The 22,246-nt window shown below is 36.1% G+C and overlaps 1 protein-coding gene across 1 annotated transcript in view; it reads right to left on the bottom strand.

Moving 5' to 3' along the window:
- Nucleotides 1-21,152, bottom strand: part of ACTR2 (ARP2 actin-related protein 2 homolog (yeast)) — a 34,890-nt gene extending 13,738 nt beyond the window's left edge. Inside the window, exons 1-5 of the mRNA XM_004691459.2 lie at nucleotides 21,004-21,152; nucleotides 13,171-13,281; nucleotides 7,607-7,822; nucleotides 3,935-4,007; nucleotides 788-924 (exon numbers count right to left, since the gene is read on the bottom strand). Of these exons, the coding sequence (XP_004691516.1) occupies nucleotides 788-924; nucleotides 3,935-4,007; nucleotides 7,607-7,822; nucleotides 13,171-13,281; nucleotides 21,004-21,051 (585 nt within the window). The 5' untranslated portion in view covers nucleotides 21,052-21,152. The remainder of the gene's footprint in view (nucleotides 1-787; nucleotides 925-3,934; nucleotides 4,008-7,606; nucleotides 7,823-13,170; nucleotides 13,282-21,003) is intronic.
- Between the last annotated feature and the right edge of the window lie 1,094 nt (nucleotides 21,153-22,246).

The raw sequence follows: 22,246 nt of genomic DNA, 5'->3' as shown, positions 1-22,246 counted from the left end.
CTTTCTTGGCTATCCTCAGACAAAATTTTGGCTTAGAATGAAAATAAAATTCTCATTATTCTTACTATTACTCTAAATGAGATTAAAAGAAATTAATGTCAGGGTGAAGACTTAATGCAACCCAATTTATCGCACAGCTATTACCCTAGAATTGTTTTTCAGTAGCTTCACCACTAACACTTTTGACCTTGTAACTTTTTCTGTGGGAGGGGCCCTGCCCAGTGTAGGGTGCTTAGCAGCAGTCCCACTGGCTAAAACCACCAAAAAGGTCTCAGACACTGATGTCCTCTAGGCGGCAGCACTGTCCTTAGCTGGGAGCTGCTGACCTGGAGAGACCATACTAACAACACTCTGGTACAGACAATATTCTAAACTACTAGACATTAGTGTGGCACATCTTGGTCCTGTTTTAAATTGATTATCATTAATTATTACTCTATTTTATGGAAAAGGATTTAAAAAAAAAAAAGCAATGCAACCAAGAGTATAGCTTTAACATATACCTGCTCAAAGAAAAGTTTTATAGCAGAAAAGGCTGTCAAGATGATTCAAGGAAGTTTCAGGGTCTCTTTCGTCTTTCAAATACCTCTCTAACCTATTTTTCAGGAATAGCACATATATTTATGTAATGAAATCTTTTCATTAACAGCTCAGAGATTATGTATACAAATATGATTGGTCCATTTCTCTGGTGGTACTGGAGAAATGACAGAAACCTGAGATGATACATTCAATTTGGTAAACACCAATTATAAAATTAATTTCTGTAATATTTTCCTATGCTTACCTTGATGAGATACCTGGTAATATCCCTTCCAGCAATATCCAGTCTCCTGGTAAGGTGAGGGAGAGAAAAGCCTTCATACACCGGGCAAATATGAGTTACACCATCTCCAGAATCCACCACTACTCCAGTCAATAAACCTATATACGAATCATGAAGTTTAAAGTGAAACAGAAAAATCAAAACCAGCAAATTTCAATTATTAGTATAGAAGTCAAACTAGAAATCAAAAGGAATGGTTTATTTGCTCACTCTGTAATTTGTTTCTAATATACTAAAGTCAGTAATATATCACATATCTCTTGTAAGACTAGAAGGTTAATTTTGTGCTATCCCCCAGGATATGGGAAGAAAGATGCTGAACCTTAGGACTAAAAACAGAACATGTTCTTAAAGTTCAATATAGGACCTCCCTGGTGGCACAAGGGCCTAAGTCTCAGCACTATGAAGCTATGGCCAGCCACTGCAGCATGAGTTCAATCCCCAACCAGGGAGATGACCCAATCTGATGCTCCTTTCATCAGCACTGTATTTCACTTGATCTGCCTGTTATGTTTCCCACCCTGTCTCTGGTGAATATCTCCTCACCTATCTGCACCTCTGGCATATACCCCAGCTCTCGTATGAATAAATAAATAAACCTTAAGAAAAAAGAACTCAATACAATTCATTTTTCTTTCCAACTCAATCTTGAACCCAGAATTCACATGACATTAAATTTTCTACAGTACCACAAATAACTTTTACCAAAACCATTGTGAAAGGTACTACACAAGTTAATAAACTGGCTGAAACAATCTAGGTCTTTATTATTATCATCATATAGGATATGTGCAACTTTGCTGTTTTGGAAAAATGCCTAATGGTACTAGACAGCTAGAAATGTGAGAACAACTTATCTTGGCTAGCCACAGGATCAATTTAATTATTCCCCTCAAAACCAGAAGGTCAATGTCAGTTAAACCGTACTGTAGAAGAACAGCAAAGAATTTGTCCTGTCATGTGTGCTATTTAAAAGTAATGGCTGCAAAAATTAGATTTCCCGCTTTTCTACAAGGGTAGATTCAGGAAAACCAAGCTAGTCAACTTTCCAATTTATATTTTCTAATAGAAAAAAAAATTAACCAAAATATGCAGTATCTCTCGCTTACTTAAACACTACTATATCATTTCCCCATCTCTAAACAGGCTCTCTCTTTATAACCACCGACTTGCATTCACTCTGGTACTAATGGTAATGATCTGCACTGAATACATTTACTCAAACTATCTCCTTCTGATGCTGCTATTAATATGTCTTTCCTTAAGTGATGCTGTATAACATGTAACACTCACACATACTACACATATTGGATCTTACTCCTGCATTCTTCTAAACAGGAGACCCACTGCCAAAAAAGAAAAAGAATCCACAAAACTCATTAATTGAAAAATACTCTTAGTAATATCAACTAAAGCAGTGATTTACATTTTAATTTCCAAGCAGCACTTCCTAGTCAACCTCCCTCGATTTTGTAGCATTCCCACAAGTTTACATACTGAACTTTCTCTGCACACCTCTGCCCTATTTCCAGTGCCACACCTTTCATCACAGAAGGAGCTATACTTTCACTTCAGCCACTACAGATTCTTTAGGCCCTATCTAAATCTTACTTTTTCACTCTAATCTCAAACCTAGATTCCCTAATTCCAGTTATTCTCGTCAATCCTGTCTGGAATATGCAACCATAACTTCCTAAATGGATGTCTTCTCTACTTCAAAAATCTTCCATGTTTCTGAAAGCGTCTTCCTTCTTTTAAAAGAATGTTTTAAACTAGAAATGCCAGTCACTTTATTTAGAAGGAGAATTTCACTTCAGATTAGAATTCAACAGTTAAATAAAAATAGTTAAGTATCAGGAATTAAGGATCTTTTCGTCAGACAGAAATTTGTGAATATTGCTGGGAAAATATGTTAAGGTCCATTTTATTCAAATATAATTTACACAAAAACTCATTTCAGCAAAACAGTCCCATTTCCAGCACCTAAATGGAACTATTATTCCAAGTTTCAAACTTAGATTAGAACTTTTTAAAATGTAGTTTTCCCAAAATATTTTCTAAAATAATTTTTGGGGTTTCTTTTTAATTGAAATAAAATTACCTAGATGCAGACAAGCACTTCCTTATAAAGTTAACGGGTGATTTTGATTCCTTCTTCAAGGGAAAAATTGCTCATAGGGCTGTAATCCTATGAGACAATGTCTACCTTACTCACTGCCATATCCTTTGTACTTAAACAGGCTGTGCAGAGTACATGTCACACTTGGTGAGCAAATAAAGTTTCTTTTAAAATTTAATCCTCCCCTCCTCAATTTAATTCTAAGACTAACGACAGTTAAAAAAACAACTCCATGCATATTTTTTCAAGGTGATTTTTTACTAGTTATATGAAAGCTTGTTTCCTAAGTACTATGCCTTTGACCCTGCTTAGGTAATAGGTCCTGGAACTAAGCTCAGCTGCCACATCCCTCAAAAACCTCTGATATGCTGAATCAAAATGACCTGCTTCTCTCTTTTTTTAGTCACTTTATTTAGAAGGAGAATTTCACTTCAGAGTCCTCTGAGTGCATCTTTACATTCCAGGGCGTAACAACTCCAGGGCACACATTTAACAGCCCCATAATTCTCCCTACATGGCCAGAGTGTATTTCTGTTAGACAGGAAGGCAGTTAGTAATAGCAGGACCAAGAAAACACTTCCAAAGTCAATATGGCAGTCCCAAAGATCTGTCTGTTATGTATTTGGCAATCACATAAATAAGAAAAAAATGTACTGTTATGTACGTCAATCATGATCTTACACCAATCTTCTGTGATCTCTGTGTATCTTCTTTAACTTGAGACAATTCCACAGACAAATTCCATTTCACTCTCAACTGCACAAACAATTTTTACTTTAAAGCAGACTCAAAAAGAGGACCCTTCCACTTTAAAAGAGACAGAAGTCTTTTTTTACCTTAAGTTTCTTTCTTTGTTTAAAATAAAAATGTATAAGATAATCTGATATCTTTCAGATTTATAACACTGAAAAATCAAATTACCTGGACATAAAATATTGTTAATGAATCTTTTCAAATTTAATTTTTCTAAAAAGTTAAGCTTCACCTACCTTGAGCATACAAAGTCAGAACCGCCTGGATGGCTACATACACACCAGAAAACTGGTAAGTTTCAAACATTACCTGAATATATAGAAGGGAAAAAACATTAGTATTTATAAATATTGATATGGTTTCTTCATGGTCAAAGTATATTAGTTAAAATACAATCAATAGGACTCAACAGAGCCCTTCATCTTTCTAGCTATTCTGGGCCCTATTAAAATCCTACTACCACAAAGCCCATCCCGGGGGACAGATTTTTGGATAAACACGTATCCTCCAAGCATTGCAGACAAGCTACAAAGCAAAGTTAAAACTAGTTAAAGTGAAAAAAAAAGCTTTATGCATTTGAATAAGCCTTTCATAATTGATGTCCTATAGGGAAATATCTTAATTCAAAGACAACTATAGGAAATTACTTAACCACCACTACCTGGGCTTAGACTGTGATTTTACCTTCATCAATTAAAAAAAAAAAAGTAATAAAATAGAAAGACAATAAACGTTGATTCCTGATTGTTGGCAGATATGAAAACTGCTTAGTTGCTGACACGGCCTTTTGAATCCAAATTGTGGATCACTTGCAAGTGAACTATGCACACTGGGAGAAAGAAGAGGTCCCCCACCCCAGTCACAACTGTGGTCCATTTTCTATTGTTCGGATTGGTTCTAAATATCCGAAAGGACTTTTTCTGTCATCTATCATTGAATACTCCTTGACTGGCTGGACTAACTACCACTCTAACAGCTATATACTTAGAAATTTTGCAACAATGAGAACTATACAAAATTAAAATTTACAAATCTGAAATGCATACTCGTTAATTAAGCAACAAGGTATTCTAACCAGTATTTTATTCCATTATCCATTACTTTCCTTCCATAGATATGAAAATGGAAGAATGACGCTCTACTTGTATAATTCAATCTGAAAGTCAGTTAGAATTTGTTTTTCCTAAGAAGACCACTAAACAGTATTTGTAGCACTAAAACAATTTTCTGGATTTGCTTCAGGTAGGGCTTTATCAGCCACAACCAAATTAACATTCACAAACAAACAAAATTTGAAAGAGTAGAGAGACTAATTTTTGTCATTTCTTGTAGATTAAAAAACACTATGAAGCTATCTGCAGCCACTGCAGCACAAAATTCAATTCCCAGCCAGGGAGCTAACACACACAACACAGCACACCTTTCCTATTTCCCCTCACCCCAACCTCCACTCCCCTCAACAGTGTATTTCAGTCAATCTGCCTGGTCTGCTCCCCACTCTGTTTCTGGTGACACATGTCACAGTCATATTACTAGTATTTGGAAGAAGTATCTAGGTCTAATGTCATCTCCTTAACACTTTATCAGAAAGAAACCTTGTATTCATTTTGACATCTTGTTACTTTCCAAAAGAGGTTTCCTTATATAGATAGAAAGCTTTTGGTTTAGGGCAAAAAAAAAAAAAAAAAAAAAAAATCTCTGCAGTCTGATTTTATAATATGCAGCTAAAAATAAATAGCATTAAAAAGACTATCATTAAGTAGTTGTAAATCAAATGCAGTGAAATATGAACTAAAACAAAGTCCACTTTCAGTTTTGGTGATGAAAGCAGAGGAAAAAGGATTATATTAAATATGAGCCAAAAGGAATAATAAGAATTCTGTAACTAAAAACCATGATCTTAAATTTTTTAAATACTTAATGTCAAAACTGAGTATCAATTCAGACTTTAAGATATTGCCTTAACATCTCTTTTAAACCCCTTCCAAAACTTCCATGTTCCATGAACATCTAAACATAGTGACAGAAAAAATGAAATACCAAGTAGTAACTGAAATGCTACAAAAAACCAAAATTTTAAAAATTTCTACCACGTAGATAACAAAATGGAAGACAATCTTTAAAAATTACTTGTTTTAAACTCTTAAACATATAGATTTCTTGTTTTAAACTCTTGCTTCCTGTAAATGATTTCTTGCTTCCTGTAAATGTTTATTTCATCTCCTTTTGCTGACTTCTGCAATATCCCTGGTCCCTGCCCTCGCCATCATCTACTCATTCTTCTTGGTTTGCCATTTTATTTATTTACTTTTTAAATGTATGACTACCATTTTTTTTTTTACAAAAGTTATGACTACCATTTTTAAAAAAGAATTATTCATTTATTGTAAAATTTTAATTTATTTTTGCATAGAAGAATGGGAGTGGGTGTTGGAGACCAGCTCCAACTAACGAGGTGTCTGGGGAGGCAAGACAGGCAGGATCCTAAGATGGGAAGGCATAGCTTGTGTCAAGTGGGGAATAGGCCAGAGGTATGGGGAATGAGAGGATTCATAGAGTGGGGAGCACTCTATGAATCTAATAAAATATACTGCTGAGGGGAGCAGCAGGTGAGACAGGAAGGTCTGCTGTGCCATGTGGGTCATTTCTCTGGCTGGGGATTGAACTCAGACTGCTTTGACTGACATTGTGATAAGCACTAAGATGTGAACCCCTTGGCCACCAGGGAGGCCGTGTGCCATGTTTTTTATATCCTGGTGATTCCCAAGTTTTATGTCCAGCCCCAGACTTCTCTCATGAATTTGACCTTACCTATTTATATACTTGACATTTTTGGGGGGCCCTCCCTGGTGGTACATGGGGTTAAAAAGTAGCACTATGAAGCTATCTGCAGCCACTGCAGCACAAAATTCAATTCCCACTTAGGGAGCTAACTCACATAGCACAGCACACGTTTCCTGTTCCCCCCCATGACTCCCCTCAACAGTATTTCAGTCAATCTGCCTGTTCTGTTCCCCACTCTATCTCTGGTGAATCCTCCCACCCCCTACCTCTGGCCTATACCCCAGTTCTTGTATGCATAAATAAATCTTAAAAAAAGATTAAAAATATATATGCTTTTGCTTTAATATCTGACGAGGACCCCAAATTCAACATGTTTAAAACTGAACTCCATTCCCCCAAATCCTGTCCCAGTTACCAGAGTCTTCATTGATGCTAACCCATCATCCAGCTGCTCAAGTCAAAATCTTTGGCATTTATTATCTCTGACTCCTCTCAAACCCTCATAACCCATAACTAATGCATCAGAAAATTCTTTGGTCCACACTTCAAAAAAGATCGACTTGTTACTTCCACCATATTATCCCTGATCTTAACCACCAATATCTTTTGCTTAATTGAGAAAAGTGTCTAAACTGATCTGATTTCTACTCTTGCCTCTGTAAGGTCTACCCTCAACACAGGAATCCAGAAAATCCAAATCTGAGCATGTCCAGTTCTTCATATATCCTGGCTAGCTCTCTTAGTCTCTTTACTTAAACATTACTTTCTCGAGAAGGCCTATAGTCCCATGTACAAATGCAACCTTCCCAGTTCCCATTCCCTCTAATCTGCTCTCTTTTGCCCCCTTTAAAGCCTACGGTCTTCTAGGTATTCAATAACTCACCTATCTGAAGGCTGGGGAGGACCACTTGCTTTCCCTTTTAGACTATATGCTCAAAGCAGCAAGATTCTGTTTTGTTAAATGATAAGTTTACTTAGAAATAATAACTAGCATATAGTTAGGGAAACTTAAATAGGATCTGGGAGGAAAACAACTATTTTTAGTCCCTTTATCCTTAACAAGCATGGACAATAAAAGACAGTTTGCTTTAAATGACAATATAAATATCTCTCCAAACTCTTACCTCTACAATCTTCTCTCTGTTTTTAGTTGGATTCATAGGAGGTTCTGTGAGTAAGATTTTACAATTTCTCGTATCTATGTTAAGTTTCTCTGGTCCAAATGTATAGTCCCACAGGTGTTTCATGTCATCCCAATTTCGTACTATGCCATTTTCCATAGGGTAGTTAACTTCTAACATCGAGCGTAATTCACTTGCCTCGTCACCAACCATAAGGTCCTAGAAAATTATAATATCAAAGCTTTAGCCTCGTCAATTTTTTGCTTAAAGTAACTCCAGAAAATTATATTCCCATGATATTTTAGAAAACTTGGGAATAATTAATTTTAACCTTTTTGGTACTTTCGATTTCATTTCACATGTTTTAAAACTCTTCTCTTTCATGAACAATCATTTGCAAAGTTGTACCATGAATAATCAATTTTTATGTATGTAGTTTAAATCAATAAATGGACCTTACCTTTTAATACATATGTTTCCAAAAGAAGAGCATTAGCACAAATAAACCCCACATTTTCATATTTTGGAGGGATTTGTTTGAGATTTCATCTGTTTCTTTTGCTCAAATGTTCAAAAAATAAGGCCTGTGATATGTGAAATAGCACATCAGGGGAAAAAAAAACTTGGAGAAAAATGCTCGACACATACAGCACATTTCTTTGTACTAAATCAAAGCAGGTGTAAAGCATAAAGGAAAAAAGCATAAGGAAAGAAACAAAAAGTGAAATGACTCCTTATTTCACTGTAATAATACATTTTTGCACCACTTGTAAATTTCACAGTTCTATTTACATATGCCTGAATTAAAATTGAAATTAACTTTCTATATATCCCTCACCAGAAGACTGAGAATTTGCAAATATAAAAAATTTCAGTCAAGAAAACAACTCTTCTTTAAAAGTATCTCATGAGCATTATCTTCAATCTTAAAGGTGTGATAATGAAAAACTGTACTATCACACATGAAAAGAATACTCACAAGTGTTGTCTCCAATGAAAGCATACTTAGCATGACCCACAATTGAGAAGTCAAATTTTGTATGAATAAGGCTAATGATGTCCTACAACTTAGAATTTATTTCAGAAAGCAGCTAGCCAAAATATTAATATCTACATGTACTGATGAATTCAATTAAAAAAATAACTAGTATCGGAATAAATTTTTTTTTTTTTTCGGAATAAATTTTACTACACAATCTGAAGCTTAAGTTATCGGGAAATGAAATAGCAAAATTAACATATGAGTGTCTTAAAACAGGTTTAAATAAATATATATATATATAAATATACACACATTCATACAAAGAAAACTTTAAAAAATAACAATTAGAAAATCAAATTCCTGGGAAATCCACTGAAAGCAAAACAAAAAGGGAAAACAAAGTTAAAGCAGATGCTAAAATGTTCACTAAAACTTCTGTACAACTAATTTCTTATAAACCTACTTCACTATGCATACTACTCAAATGTCTTAACATTGTTCTGAATTATTTAACAGAAAAAAGGCAAAACAAAAATCTATAATTATGAACTCCAGTTAATGACATGCATATAATGAATTATTTAGGTATATCGGATACTTTGAAATGTATCAAAAAACAAGATGGATGGGTAGATATGTGATAAGTCAGTACAGTACATATTAATGCCAGAATCTGGGTGATGGGTGCATGGCTTGCACTATAAAATTCTTTCGACTTTTATTATATATTCTAAGCACTTCTTAATAAAGTATTAGGAAAAGAAAAATTGTTATCTGTAAGTTATATATTACTTTTGGCAATTCACAAATATAATTTGGCACATAATTTTATTACTTTCCTCTACAACATAACCTCCCATTGTGTTGTACAAAGAGCTTATATAATTAATATGTATTCACAACTGTATTTCAATAAACTTAAGTTTGTTTGATCTCATTTCATTGAATGTTTTCTTTTTTCCATGTAAGAACAGGGGCTTTGATATGTAAGATCCAATGCCAACTCAAACTAAGTCTCATGGATCTACTTATAGGTGCTATACAATATAAACAATTAACTGAAGGAAAAGTGTGGCATAGAGTATATTAGCTATGCCTTTGAACAAATAGAACATTTAAAATGGAAAAAAAAAAACAAAAATTAACTTACTGGACTTGCGAAACTTTGAGTAGCTCAATCTACCTAATTCAAAATTTATCCATGCCTGAAAATTTAATTAAAAAATTCTAAAGCACACTCCCTAGCACATTTCAATTTCCCAAAACCAAAATGCCAAGAACATTATGCAACTTGCCCTTACACTTCAGAAACGAGTTATAAGCAATCAGACCAAGCCTTAGATTTTTACCACCTCCCTCATTACCAACTTAAACCCAAACCTATTATCTGAAAAAATGAAAAATTATAATAAATGTTTGAGAGGCTTTTCAAAGATGTTTCAAGGGCATCTGTATTTAATGAAAAGCAGGTACATAGATTCTATTTGCCAAGAAGCACTTTGAATAAAGTCACTTCAAACTGAAAAATACAGCAAACACAAATTTTAAAACCTCAAGTAAATTCCTAGAAGGAAATTCCATAAAAAAATTTATTAAGTCAAACCTATAATGTTCTCAACATTCTTATATCTCCTTACAATTTTAAGGCAAATGTATGATTTTTTAAATTTATGATAAATATAGGGATTTTCCTTTTTATTCAGAAGTTTTTATTTATTCAAAAGAAAACCCTACCATGTTACTGTTACTAATTAAAATATATCTTTAGAAGTGCCCGACATTCAACCCTGTCAAAATAGCTTACAAATAATACTAAAAACAAAACCAAAAACATTGATATGGGAGTTCAGACTATCACAGAAAAAATATAATGCAAGAGTCAATAGCTTGGGGTGTGCCAGGAAGCGCCTCATGAAAAATAAATAGACTCCATGCAACAACATTTATTTGGGGAGAAAATCTGTTATTTATGAAAAAGTTGTATAAAAATTGACCTTTTTATTTATCCTCTCTGAAAATTGCTATGAAATATGCTAATTAAGGATAGTTTAGAAAACTAGTCATTCTCTTTTCCTACCATTTTAATACCTACAGTTCATGTGCTTATTAAATTTTCAGTTTATTAAATACATATCAGATATGATAGTGGATGCAAATACACATAGGCTGTTAGACAATGTTCAATGTAACATTGGTCGACAAGTGAATTTATTGAAATGTAACAGCTTCACTGCAATTTTCTAGCTCACACATATCTTACATTAAAACCAAGTACTTGGCCTCTATTATTATGCACACCACACCCCATTTTAATTATGACATTCATCAAAAAGAAACACATGGAAAATAATTCAAAGCTATGTTAGTTAATTAGTTCTGGTTTGGTCAATTTATGCAATCAGGAAAGTATAGAACTTAATTAGTTGCTACCAAACTGAAGCAATGAAAAAGGTTAAAAATCAAAGTACTTAAATTAAAATATGGGATTACCCCCCTCCCCAACACTAAAGGGACACAAAACAACAACTACTGTCCCACCAAGCAAAAGTGGAAAACAAACAGAGAGCATGTGTGTAACCTCACTTACCATCTTTTTGTTATTCTACTTCAACAGGTCAAGAAAGGTGAAGAGAGAGAAGGTAGAAGTAAGAGTCAGAAAAGGCCTACATAAAATACTCACTGAAAGTTTTAAACATACAAGCAATAAGAGACAAATTAGGTCGAGGTCAGATGCAGTACTACTGTATTTTATGGAGTTAATAAATTAGGGCCAAATTAACATGGATAGTTACTACTCTGAAATGAAAGTTAACTTGTTAAACAATTTAAATTTTCAGTTTTTCTGAAATCTACCACCACATTTGAGCTAACAACACACAAAAATTATGTCAATCCACTAGGCATAGGAATTCAAAAAAGTCAAGTTTCTTTAATTCATTGCTGAATTTAAAAGCCTTAGTTAAGGAAAATAAATAACAGAAAAGATCTGAGCAGGTACTGGGTAAATTAAGGGTTGTTTTTTCAAGCTCTGCTAATTAAGTTAAATTTGACAAGACTTGCTTACTATTTGCTACTGGAAGAACACATTAACTTGAAAGACTTAAAAGATTGAGCAGATTGAACAGAACTGACCCAACGAACACAGAATAACAAACCATACAAGCAAATGCTAGTGGGGAATTCCTTAGCAAAAATAGCTTAAAAGAATATTGATTAGTTTCATTTCTATCAATTGGTGTTCAAAAGCAAGAAAGTGGGAATGAAAAGAGATAATTATTTGTGTCTATGCTACAGAATAAAAGTGGTTCTATGTGGTCTCTTTCTTAATACCTCAAAAGTGTTAGTACCCATAAAGTATTTAATAAAGTCAATCTTGAGACTGAATGAAAAGCATGACTTTTACCTTCATTTAAAAAATTTATTCTTAATGTTATTAGCTAAACTTTAAATTCACTTATGATTGATTCAACAAGCGTGAAAGGCATTCACAAAGAGTAAGGAATCCCTTAAGTTTTCCCAAAGAAAAGACCCTAAAAATAACACTCTCATATTGAGAGTCCCATCTGATTGTAACATAACAAGCTAGATGACTCATTATCTTAAGTCTTCAAAAAAATGAACAAAAGACCTAAATTTCAGTTTGTATTTTTATTGTGGAACTCAATTCTCTGGTCTCAACAGCAGAGAGCAAAAGTAGCAAATCTCTACCACCTATTGTCACCTATCTAGATATCTCAAAGAAATGTCCCAAAGAGGTATACCCTACCTCATATTTCAAACGACTCATAAACCTAACAGTCTTGCCTAAGACAATACAGACCAACAATGCTAGTTAGTTCACAAATAATTCAGTAAAAGAGCCTCTAAATTCAGTGAGGCCACGTGGAAAAATTTAAACTGCTGACCACTACCTTTTGATTGTTTTATGCCTTTTCTCCTAAAAGTATCATAACTCCCAGATGATTTCCAATCCCTTTAATGTGGGGGAAAAATGTGTTATCTTTCATGTTGAGTCTCTTATGTTAAGTATAGTGAACAGCAATGACAACCTGCCCTCTTCTCTCCTTGTGGTAAGATAGATAATGCAAGACCAAATAAAGACTTGCATGGCTATCTCCTGTATATTATGGAAATCAATTATTTTATTAGTGACAACAAGAGGAACCAATCAGATTTGAATCTGTGTTTTCCTGACTAATTATATTAAAAAACTAGAGGGATCAGGCAACGAGAACATGGAAAAGTCAGTTTCCAACTAACATGACAAATATATGGAATTGAAGGACATAAAGTATCAAGCTAGTTCCTTTTAAAGATTATATTATGAATAGGACTCTATCACTAACACAGATATCATACCAATATAAAAATCTTAGTATTTTACCTCATTCAGAGAATAGTGGCATCACAAACTTAAAGAACAAAGTCAGATGAAATTAACTTTAGTTTTTGTGCCTTTGGATGTTGATGCAAGTTAAAATAAATTCTGCCCTTCCCTTTTGCTTGTCATGGCATAATTCTTAAAATTAAAATAAAAGAACACCTCACAGTTTTGATTCTCATTTATCAGTAAATAAAATATTACCTTGATTTCAATGTTTCCCACTTTGGTGGTTGATCTGATAATAGGTCTTCCAACCAAAGCTGGGAAGATGTGTTCTGGGAAGTTAGAGCCTGCATATCCACACTTCACAAACTGGAAGAGAACAGTAAAAATGGGTTAGTGTCAAGATATCACACATGCCCATTTTAAAACATCTGAAAAATACCACTTTGCATTTATACAACATTTTAAACTTCTGCTTAAAATCACCCAATGGAGTCAACCAATCTTTTCTTATTTATTTCCTTATGGCACTATTAGAATTCATATTTATTTACTAGTTAACCACTTATTTATGTCTCCCCACTTAGGAAAAGCCTCCGAAGAGCAGGGAGTTAAGCTGGAACCAACCCCTAGAGAAGGCTCTGGAGAACACAGGGGTCACACAGGAAGTACAAATTCACAGGATTGGACAAATTCAATCAACAAATGCTAATAATTTTTAAGAGAAAAGTTTCACATTTTCTATGTGAACACAACTAGATTAAATTCTGAAGAGAGCTTACACAATTCAGTTAAGCAACTTTATTTTTCAAAATGGGAAAACCAAAAGGCATCTGAGCTAGTAGCATCTTACTAAAATAAACACTTATTAGGCATTTTTGATACTTACATTTACATTTTGATAAATTTACTTAGTAATGCCAAGTAACATAATTTCATATTCAGATAGTGTACTTCTCCAAAGAGATGGGCATGTCACTGATTCTGATTATACTTCTATTTTACACATAAGAAACTGACAGGAGATTAATAATTCCATTAAAACTAAAAATAGACCCCAGGTTTTTAATTCTTCTAGGGACAATAGTCTGTTTAGTCATATTTTTTAAAAGCAGACATTGCATGGAAAAGGCTGTTAAAAACCTGAGGGTAGGAAAGGAAGCAATATTAAAAGGAAATATAAACAAGGGTCTCTACCATGCTTTTTTTTTAAAAAAAGATTTATTTATTTATGCATATAGAACCGGGTATAAGCCAGAAGTAGTGACAGGACTCATCAGAGAGAGAGAGTGGGGAGCAGAACAGGCAGACTGACGAAGTACACTGCTGAGGGGAGAATGAGAGGAGTAGCGGGCGAGATAGGAGAGGTCTGTTGTGCCATGTGGACCACCTCCCTGGCCGGGATCAAACTCAGGCTGAAGTGGCTGTCTACTACTTAGTGCTGCTTGCTAGGCTTTAAAACTTGTTGTGCCACCTGGGAGGGCCCTCTACCCTCCTTCTTAACAAGTCCTTATTCAATTTAAGCTACACTGTACAATGATTTTTATATCCACTGATAATGCCACTAGCAGAAGAACATCTGGCACCTAATAAGTACATATTAAATAAATACCTGAGTAATAAATATTAGAAGTTTTGCTGTTGCTGATTCAAAAAGATACCTGCACCCCATGTTTACTGCTGCTTTATTCACAATTGGAAAGACATTGAAACAGCTCAAATGCCCCAAAATGGATGAATGGATTAAAAAGATGTGGTACATATACACAATGGAATATTACTCAGCAACCAAAAAAAAGGGCAACACATGTTTTTTGCAGCAACATGGATGGAACTGGAAAAGATCATGCTTAGTGAAATAAGCCAGAAAGAAAAGGAAAAATACCGGATGGTTTCTCTCATAGCAGGAATATAACGGAACAGGCAAGAAAATGATGATGATAGTGAATAGCTATATACCAGAGACATTTTATGGGGATGGAGTGGGGAATGGGATCAAAAACAGTGGGGGGAGGGGAGGGAAATGCACTGGACTATGGTGATGGCACATGGGCGATTTGGTGATGGGAGGCTCAAGGGAATTGCAACTGAGATGGAAAAAACGCACAAAATGATATAAAAATAAACTATTATATGGCCCTCCCTGGTGGCGCAGCAGGTTAAAGCACAGCACTGAGAAGCTAAAGCCACTTTAGCATGAGTTCGATGCCCACCTGCCCCGGAGGTGACCCACATGGTGTGGCAGACCTCTCCTGACCCACCCGCTGCTCCCCTCAGCAATGTACTTCATCGATCTGCCTGTTCTGTTTCCCGCTCTGTTTCTGGTGAATCCTCTCACCACCCCTGCACCTCTGGCCTGTACCCCAGTTCTACATGCATAAATAAATAAATCTTTAAAAAAATAAAAAATAAACTATTATATATAAAAAAAGTTTTGCTGTTGATTTGAGAATAAGATACTATGCAAATACTTTTACATAGTATAGAAAGTGTGATAAAATCGATTGTTCCATGGCTCCAGGCACCATACTTTCTCTTAGAATTAAGGAGAAAAGCAGTGTCTGACACATGACAGTAATAACACAGAGGTGGTCAGAAACTATTAACCTACTACTGGTTGACAGGAAGCTGCTGTATACAACATACTGGTATGTCTGATGATGATAAAACTCAACAGTAACTTAAACTTCATGACTTTTGACTAACCCACCAAAATATAAAAATTTTAAAAATCTATTTCAAAGATCTCTACAAGTTGTTGGAAATGATGTTGATGAAACACAGCATATTTAGTTATAAATAGAGTAGAACAGTTTCTGCCATCCAGAATTTCAAATCTCTTATAAACAGAATTTTAAAAATATGTTGAAGTCATGAATTAAGCAGATTAAAGCCACTTTAATGAAATAGCTGTCTGAAATCAGGAAGCTGCATATTTGGAATATTATCTGAATTCCGATCCTCTCGGGTCATGCTTACATTTTAGAATCTACATAAAACGTATTATTCAGGTATGTTTTATCCCAAAGTCACAAAGTCAGTAATCAATGAGCTACTAAGATTAAGAGAATTTTGCAGGTATGGCCATTATTTTTCATTTTTTAAAATTATTTTTAAAAGATTTCTTTATTTATGCATACAGAACTGGGGTACAGGCCATAGGTGCAGGGGCAATGAGAGGCTTCACCAGAGACAGAGTGGGGAGCAGAACAGGCAGATGGACAAAGTACACTGCTAAGGGGAGCAGCGGGTGGGATCAAGCTGTGCCATGTGGGTCATCCCTAGCTGGGATCAAGCTTGTGCTGAAGTGGCTGCAGCTAGCTTCATAGTGCTGTGCTTTAACCCGATGTGCTACCAGAGAGGGTCAGCCACTATTTTTAATTTTATGTTACAAATCTTGTTTCAATACCATTGTTAGTGTGGTATGATGGCATTTACTACAGATAACTACTTCCCCATTTGAATAGTGACTGAGAGTTAAGAACTAGAATATACATTTTACCCTAAGAGTGTTAAACAGAATTCAGACCTATAAGCTCATTTTTCAGTCTTTTCAAATGATATAACAATGTGACACAGAAGTAGTTATGGGACAACTACCACAAGGAAAAGACTATTACCTACTATATTCTAACTAAAAAAGAAAGAAACCTCACACAGACTTCTCTTCTAAATCATAAATTTTCTTTTGTGCTTATGTCAAAATACAGCTTACTGGGTAAGAATGGAAATATACAGTAAAGGGAAATTCCGCTGAGAACCTCCATACTCAGAGAGCTATATAAATAAAAATTTTATGTATCATTAAGCCTAATATCATTAATCATAATTTATACAACTATTCCAAATACAGAAAGTAAATACTATCTGAATTTAAAGTCTTATGTTTTACCTTAAAATAATGAACAAATATGATGGACACTGGGTAGGTGGGAAGTGTCCATTACTTAAGTGGAAATCTCGCTTACATGGATATAAATATTCTTAAAAAAAAAAGGTACAGAATGAATGATTGAAAAAAGAAACTACAAGTTCGTCAGGGTCACTTATCACATATTAAATATAAACAAATGATTTATTTAAGTGAAAAATCATAACAAGAGTTGAGGTTGGAGGGATGTGGCATAATCAAGCCTTGGCGCAGGGAAGCAGCTGCTAACCTGGATGTGTTTCCCCTCTCATTCTGTACATGCAGACATGCAACATATCACATCTGTAAATAGTCACATCACTCAAAGTTTCCTGGTTGTAACTGTTCAGTTGGGTAATTTGTATCTTAAAATTGTTTGAATATATTTTGAGGGGCATAATATTTGCCAAAAACCTACGGCTGAAACTATTAAAAATGGTAAATCTGTTTCTGTGTTTCATAAAAAACCAGAAATTTGGAAACTCAAATTAAAGATATAAATTATTAAAGAAAGTATTTATTCTGCTTACTGAGTAACATTAGAAGCAGATGCTACATAATAATCCAGAGATAGCATCCCTACAAGGTATTAGATATTCAATCAAGGTATAAATAACTGTAAAATTTCACTTTATTTCACTCATAAATGTATTAATAATTACAATAACAAGAATATAATTAAAATAATATAATTTTCAAAAATATAGACATCTGGAATTTCTTTTTTTTTTAAAAAGGTCATTACTTAAAAAGATTTAAACCATTATATGATAAAATTTAAAAAACACCTCTTTTCTGAACTAATTTTTAGGTATATTAATCTTTGAAATTCCTCCTCTCACCCTCAGTAATTTTAAGGCATTGTAACGTAAGCTTTCACTGTGTGCAGTAAGGCTGTGTTTAAGAAATAGATTTTACCATATATAGTTCCTCTTCATAGCACTGTGGTTTAAACTGGCTTTCTTACTTCCCACTGAGTCATCGAATGGTAAGAACATGAACAGTAAGTGTTCTTTCAAGAAAAAAATGAAAAAGTTCATCCACATTTGCTCTAAAGTACCTTTCTCCCCTCAAAAAATATAAACTGGGATTTACAAAGCCTCATTTGGGTTCATTTAATTAGTACTTCTTCCTTTGTTAATTTTATCTGAAGGCATTGATGATTTGTGTATGATTATTATGACCTTAGTCTACCAAAATTGTTTGTTCCAAAGCATTATGGAGGTTGAAATCAAATTTGTTTTTGATTTATCTCTATTTCAAACACTCTTACAAGTTCAGCATATAAATTAGCACAAGACTGATGAGCAGGGCATAATCAATCATAACTATAAATTATACATTAAAATATAACTATTCTAGCACTGTAAGTTATTTTTCCAGCAGACTATACAAAACTATTTGAACAGTTATGAGGGTGAATGCATAAATTATTGGAATTAAACCATTTTCCTTCCCTTCTCTAGATCACCCTTATAAGTCACTAATCCAGATGGGGACCTGTGAGGAAGAGAGACTAACATCTGGCATATTATAAGAACTATGATACTCTATTGAGGGATTGTCAGAGGAGTTAAGGAAAGTTAATTTTCAAACAACATCGTATTTAAAACCTAAAATATGTAAGAAGCAAAGTACTTTAGGGTGACTAGTATTCCCACAAGTTTTTAGAAACTAAATTTGAATACTTAATTGTAGAGGAATTATAACTTCAGGAATCTAAATAAAATCAAGATTGGGGCCTCCCTGGTGGCACAACAAAGGGTTAAGTCACAGCCACTGCAGCAGGAGTTTGTTTCCCCAACCAGGGAGATAGCCCACTTTCTGCAGCAGACCTCTCCTGTCCCACCTGCTGTTCCCCTCAGCAGTGTATTTCAGTTAATCCACCTGTCCTGTTCCCCACTCTGTCTCTGGTGAATCCTCTCCCCAGCACCACTGACATGCACTTCTGCTGTTGTATGCATAAATAAGTAAGTATTAAAAAAGAAATAGAATATAGTCATGTAGACTCTAAATAGTCCTAATCCTCTAATTTTTAGAAATATAACAGCATCCCTGATTACACTGTTTTATCAGAACTATTTCCTCCTTTGCAATCAACCATATCCGTGGAAGACTGGGATAAAATTTAAAAAGTAGAAGAGAAACACCAAATACATTTTTATTTGAATTAATTATACTTCTCTTGTCATAGAAACTGGTCTTTGGCCTTAAGACACAAAATTCTTAAATTATGTCATAGATATAAGACTAATCAATAATCATACAATCAACTTTCTAATTTAGTTAAACTAATGAAATAAAAATATAGAAATGCCCTTACAGTTAATAATCCTGACTATCAAAAAAACCTTTCTAGACCTCAAATGTGGGCTTTACTACCCTTCAAAGAGAAAAGAATCCACTAAAATATAATCCAATTTTTTAAGTCAACTACTTGACATATTCACCAAATATTTTGAATTCAATTTTTAAAGCTTTAAATTTATGTAGAGGTGATTTGAGACTACAGTGGGAATTAAGTTAATATATTTTAAAAGTAGGTTCACTAAGCTTTGATTGTAAAGTAATACATCTTTATACTTAATTGAAAGATCATTTAACAGTGTTTTGCTTTAAAAAAAGCAAAACGTTTTAACAATGTTTTGTTTTAAAAAAAGCAAAACGCTTTCCTAGAAACTCTGGAGAGCAGGAAGACCTTCCCATCTTCTCCTTTTATCTCTTGACCATTTAATCTTAGGATCTTTTTTTATGGCTCCCTCCAACATTTTCATATATACATACAAGTTTATGGACATAGAAATACCTTTAATAAAGAAACACTCATATAAATGCAATCATTCTAAATTTTTAAAAACTTAGTCGTAGACATGCCTCTATACTGATAGATATGCTGCCTTTAAAAAAGGTATTCCATTTTCTTTGGCTGTTCCATTATATGATAAAAATATTCTTACTCTTGTCTGTTTAATTAAGTTTACATAAAACTAGTGTAATTATTGCTTGTAAAAATCTGTAACGAATTCAATCAGGAGCAATATTACAGCAGTGAGTATCTGCCCTTTCTTCTTCTCAACAATCCAGTTTCCAAACTGTACTAAATATCAAATAAAACCTGCTTTAATTCGTGTGTCACATGAAAGGGGAGAAAAAAAATCACAAAATAATACAACTCCAAAATGGTTAGACAGCACTGTCATGTATGGGAAAATGACCACTACTGAACTCATCCAGATAAACATTTCTGTTTCCTAATTTGCTGACTTTGCGATTTAAGACTTTTTAAGTAGTGGGGAAAGGGGGGCATCTGAAACGAATAACTTCCAAATAATTTCTAAATCAGTTTTAGTCAATTTTTTACAATTATTTGCACTATCGAATTTTAAAGATTAACATTATTTGTATTCTACACCTAAAGAGGAAAAAGAATGGGGAAGGGGGGGGGCCGGGAGGGGAACTGAAACTAATTAACTTACCCTTAAGGTCAGTGAAATTAACACTTGGGGCCCATGGGGTCCTACACCTTCCATCAGCCAATGGAAGGAATATCCTGGTCTCCTTCGGGCTGCATCTGGGCCAAATTCCCAGCATGCAGAATAAAAAGTGATCAATTGCCAATCTGGCGTCCCCTTCTCTATAAATGAAAAAAACCCCAAACCTCAAACACCGATAAAGGGTGAGGCTCATTATATGACAGCACTTCCTCCTTTTTTTTTTTTTTCTTTAAGCCCGTTTCCTGCCTTCGATTAGGATCTTCAGCTATACAGGAAGAGGAAGGCCGCTTTGGTATTTCTCCTTTTCCACACACCGGCGACCCAGGGAATGGAGCCCTTTCCGAACTGTACAGCCCGGGTTTTAACCCCTAGGGGCACTTTGGCCAGATTGTCCCCGCCCGGCGCGGGGCCGGCCCGGGCCGAGCAGCAGGTGGGATTCCCATCCCCACGGCCTCGTCCGCTGCCCTGACCCCCGAGGTCTGCGGGGGTGGAAGGCTCGGGAAATCCAGGGCAGGGTCAGCTCGCTCCCCACGCCCGCGGAGGCAGAAAGCGCTGCCCCGCGCCCTCCGCCCCGACGGCCCAGGGGCCCAGAGGTGCAGCACCGAGGGCCGACGCCGAGGCCCCGCGCTCCCCCAGCACATCCCCGCCGAGAACTGAGGCAGCCGCGGTCCCCCTCCGGCCGCTTACCCCGGTGCCGTTGTCACACACCACGACCTTCCTGCCCTGGCTGTCCATCGTCCACCCGATAGAGTCGTCGCCGCCGCCGCCGCCGCCGCCACCGAGCAACCTAGAGCCGCCACCGCCGCCCGGCCCTTTCCTCTTCCTCCTCCTCCTTCTCGGCGGCCCCTCCTACGGCCCAACTTTTAGCCCCGACCGGAAGTCGCCGCCCCGCCCCGCCCCGCCCATCATTTAACTGACAGCTTGTGCGGAAAAGGTGGGGACTAGCGGGAGGAAGCCGCGACTGGCGGCGGTAAGTTCCAATAAGAAACGCGGAAGCCCCGACGCCCCGCCCTCAGTCTGACACTCTCGGTGGTCACGGTCGCCTCCCCCCCCACCCCAACTCCCCGGGTTCTTCCTCTCTGTGGCTTCTCGAGCGGTAATGGCAGTCGACCTGTCTTGCACTGAGGCCTTTTACCTAAGGTGTGGAAAGATCTGAGGTCGCCACTTTGCCAGCTACGTGAGGCGCAGGCAGGTGAATGACACCCGCTCTATGGCGCTGTGGCAATGGAATGTGGCAGAGAAGTCAGCTGGGAGGGCTGGGAACAAAGCCAGTCATCCCTGCTGACCCCACCATTGAACATAGCAGACGTGAAATTGTACTCAACACACACACGCACGATTTGAAAACAGGAGTTTATACGGTTCCTCTAATAGCAGTCCAACCTCCCCCACTTTGCCCCAGTTGCTGTTGGTCAAGTGAGTGAACGTTTTGGTGCCTGCATGTCCACTGTCTTCAGACACAACTCCCATTTTATTGCAGCAACCCCTGTACCTATTTGAACCTAGAGATGCTGATTAGGACTAGTGGTGGCAACCCCAGTTTCAAATCTGATTCTGCCCCTCAAGAGTTTTGTGATTTGGACATAACCTTGTGTGTGAATAACCATAACAATCCGTTCTTCTGTGGGTTGTGAGAATATAGAATTCTGTGCACCGAGTAAACATCCATTCAAAAGTAGCTATTATTAATCCCATACTTTATTTCTTTAAAGATTTATTTATACACACAACTACTGGGATGCAAGCCAGAGGCGCAGGTGTGTGTGCGTGAGAAGATTCTCCAGAAACAGAATGGTGAGCAGGACATGCAGATCTATGGAAATACACTGCTGAAGGGAGCAGCAGGTAAGACAGGAGAGGTCGGCTGAGCATTGTAGGTCAGCTCCCTGGCCCCCGATAGAGCTCAGACTATAGCAGCCAGCAGGGAGGC

Source organism: Condylura cristata, unplaced genomic scaffold (genome assembly GCF_000260355.1).
Source record: "Condylura cristata isolate star-nosed mole 26May11 unplaced genomic scaffold, ConCri1.0 scaffold00031, whole genome shotgun sequence".
Lineage (NCBI taxonomy): Eukaryota > Metazoa > Chordata > Mammalia > Eulipotyphla > Talpidae > Condylura > Condylura cristata.
The sequence above is the reverse complement of the archived record's forward strand: the minus strand, read 5'-3'. Positions and strand labels throughout refer to the sequence as shown.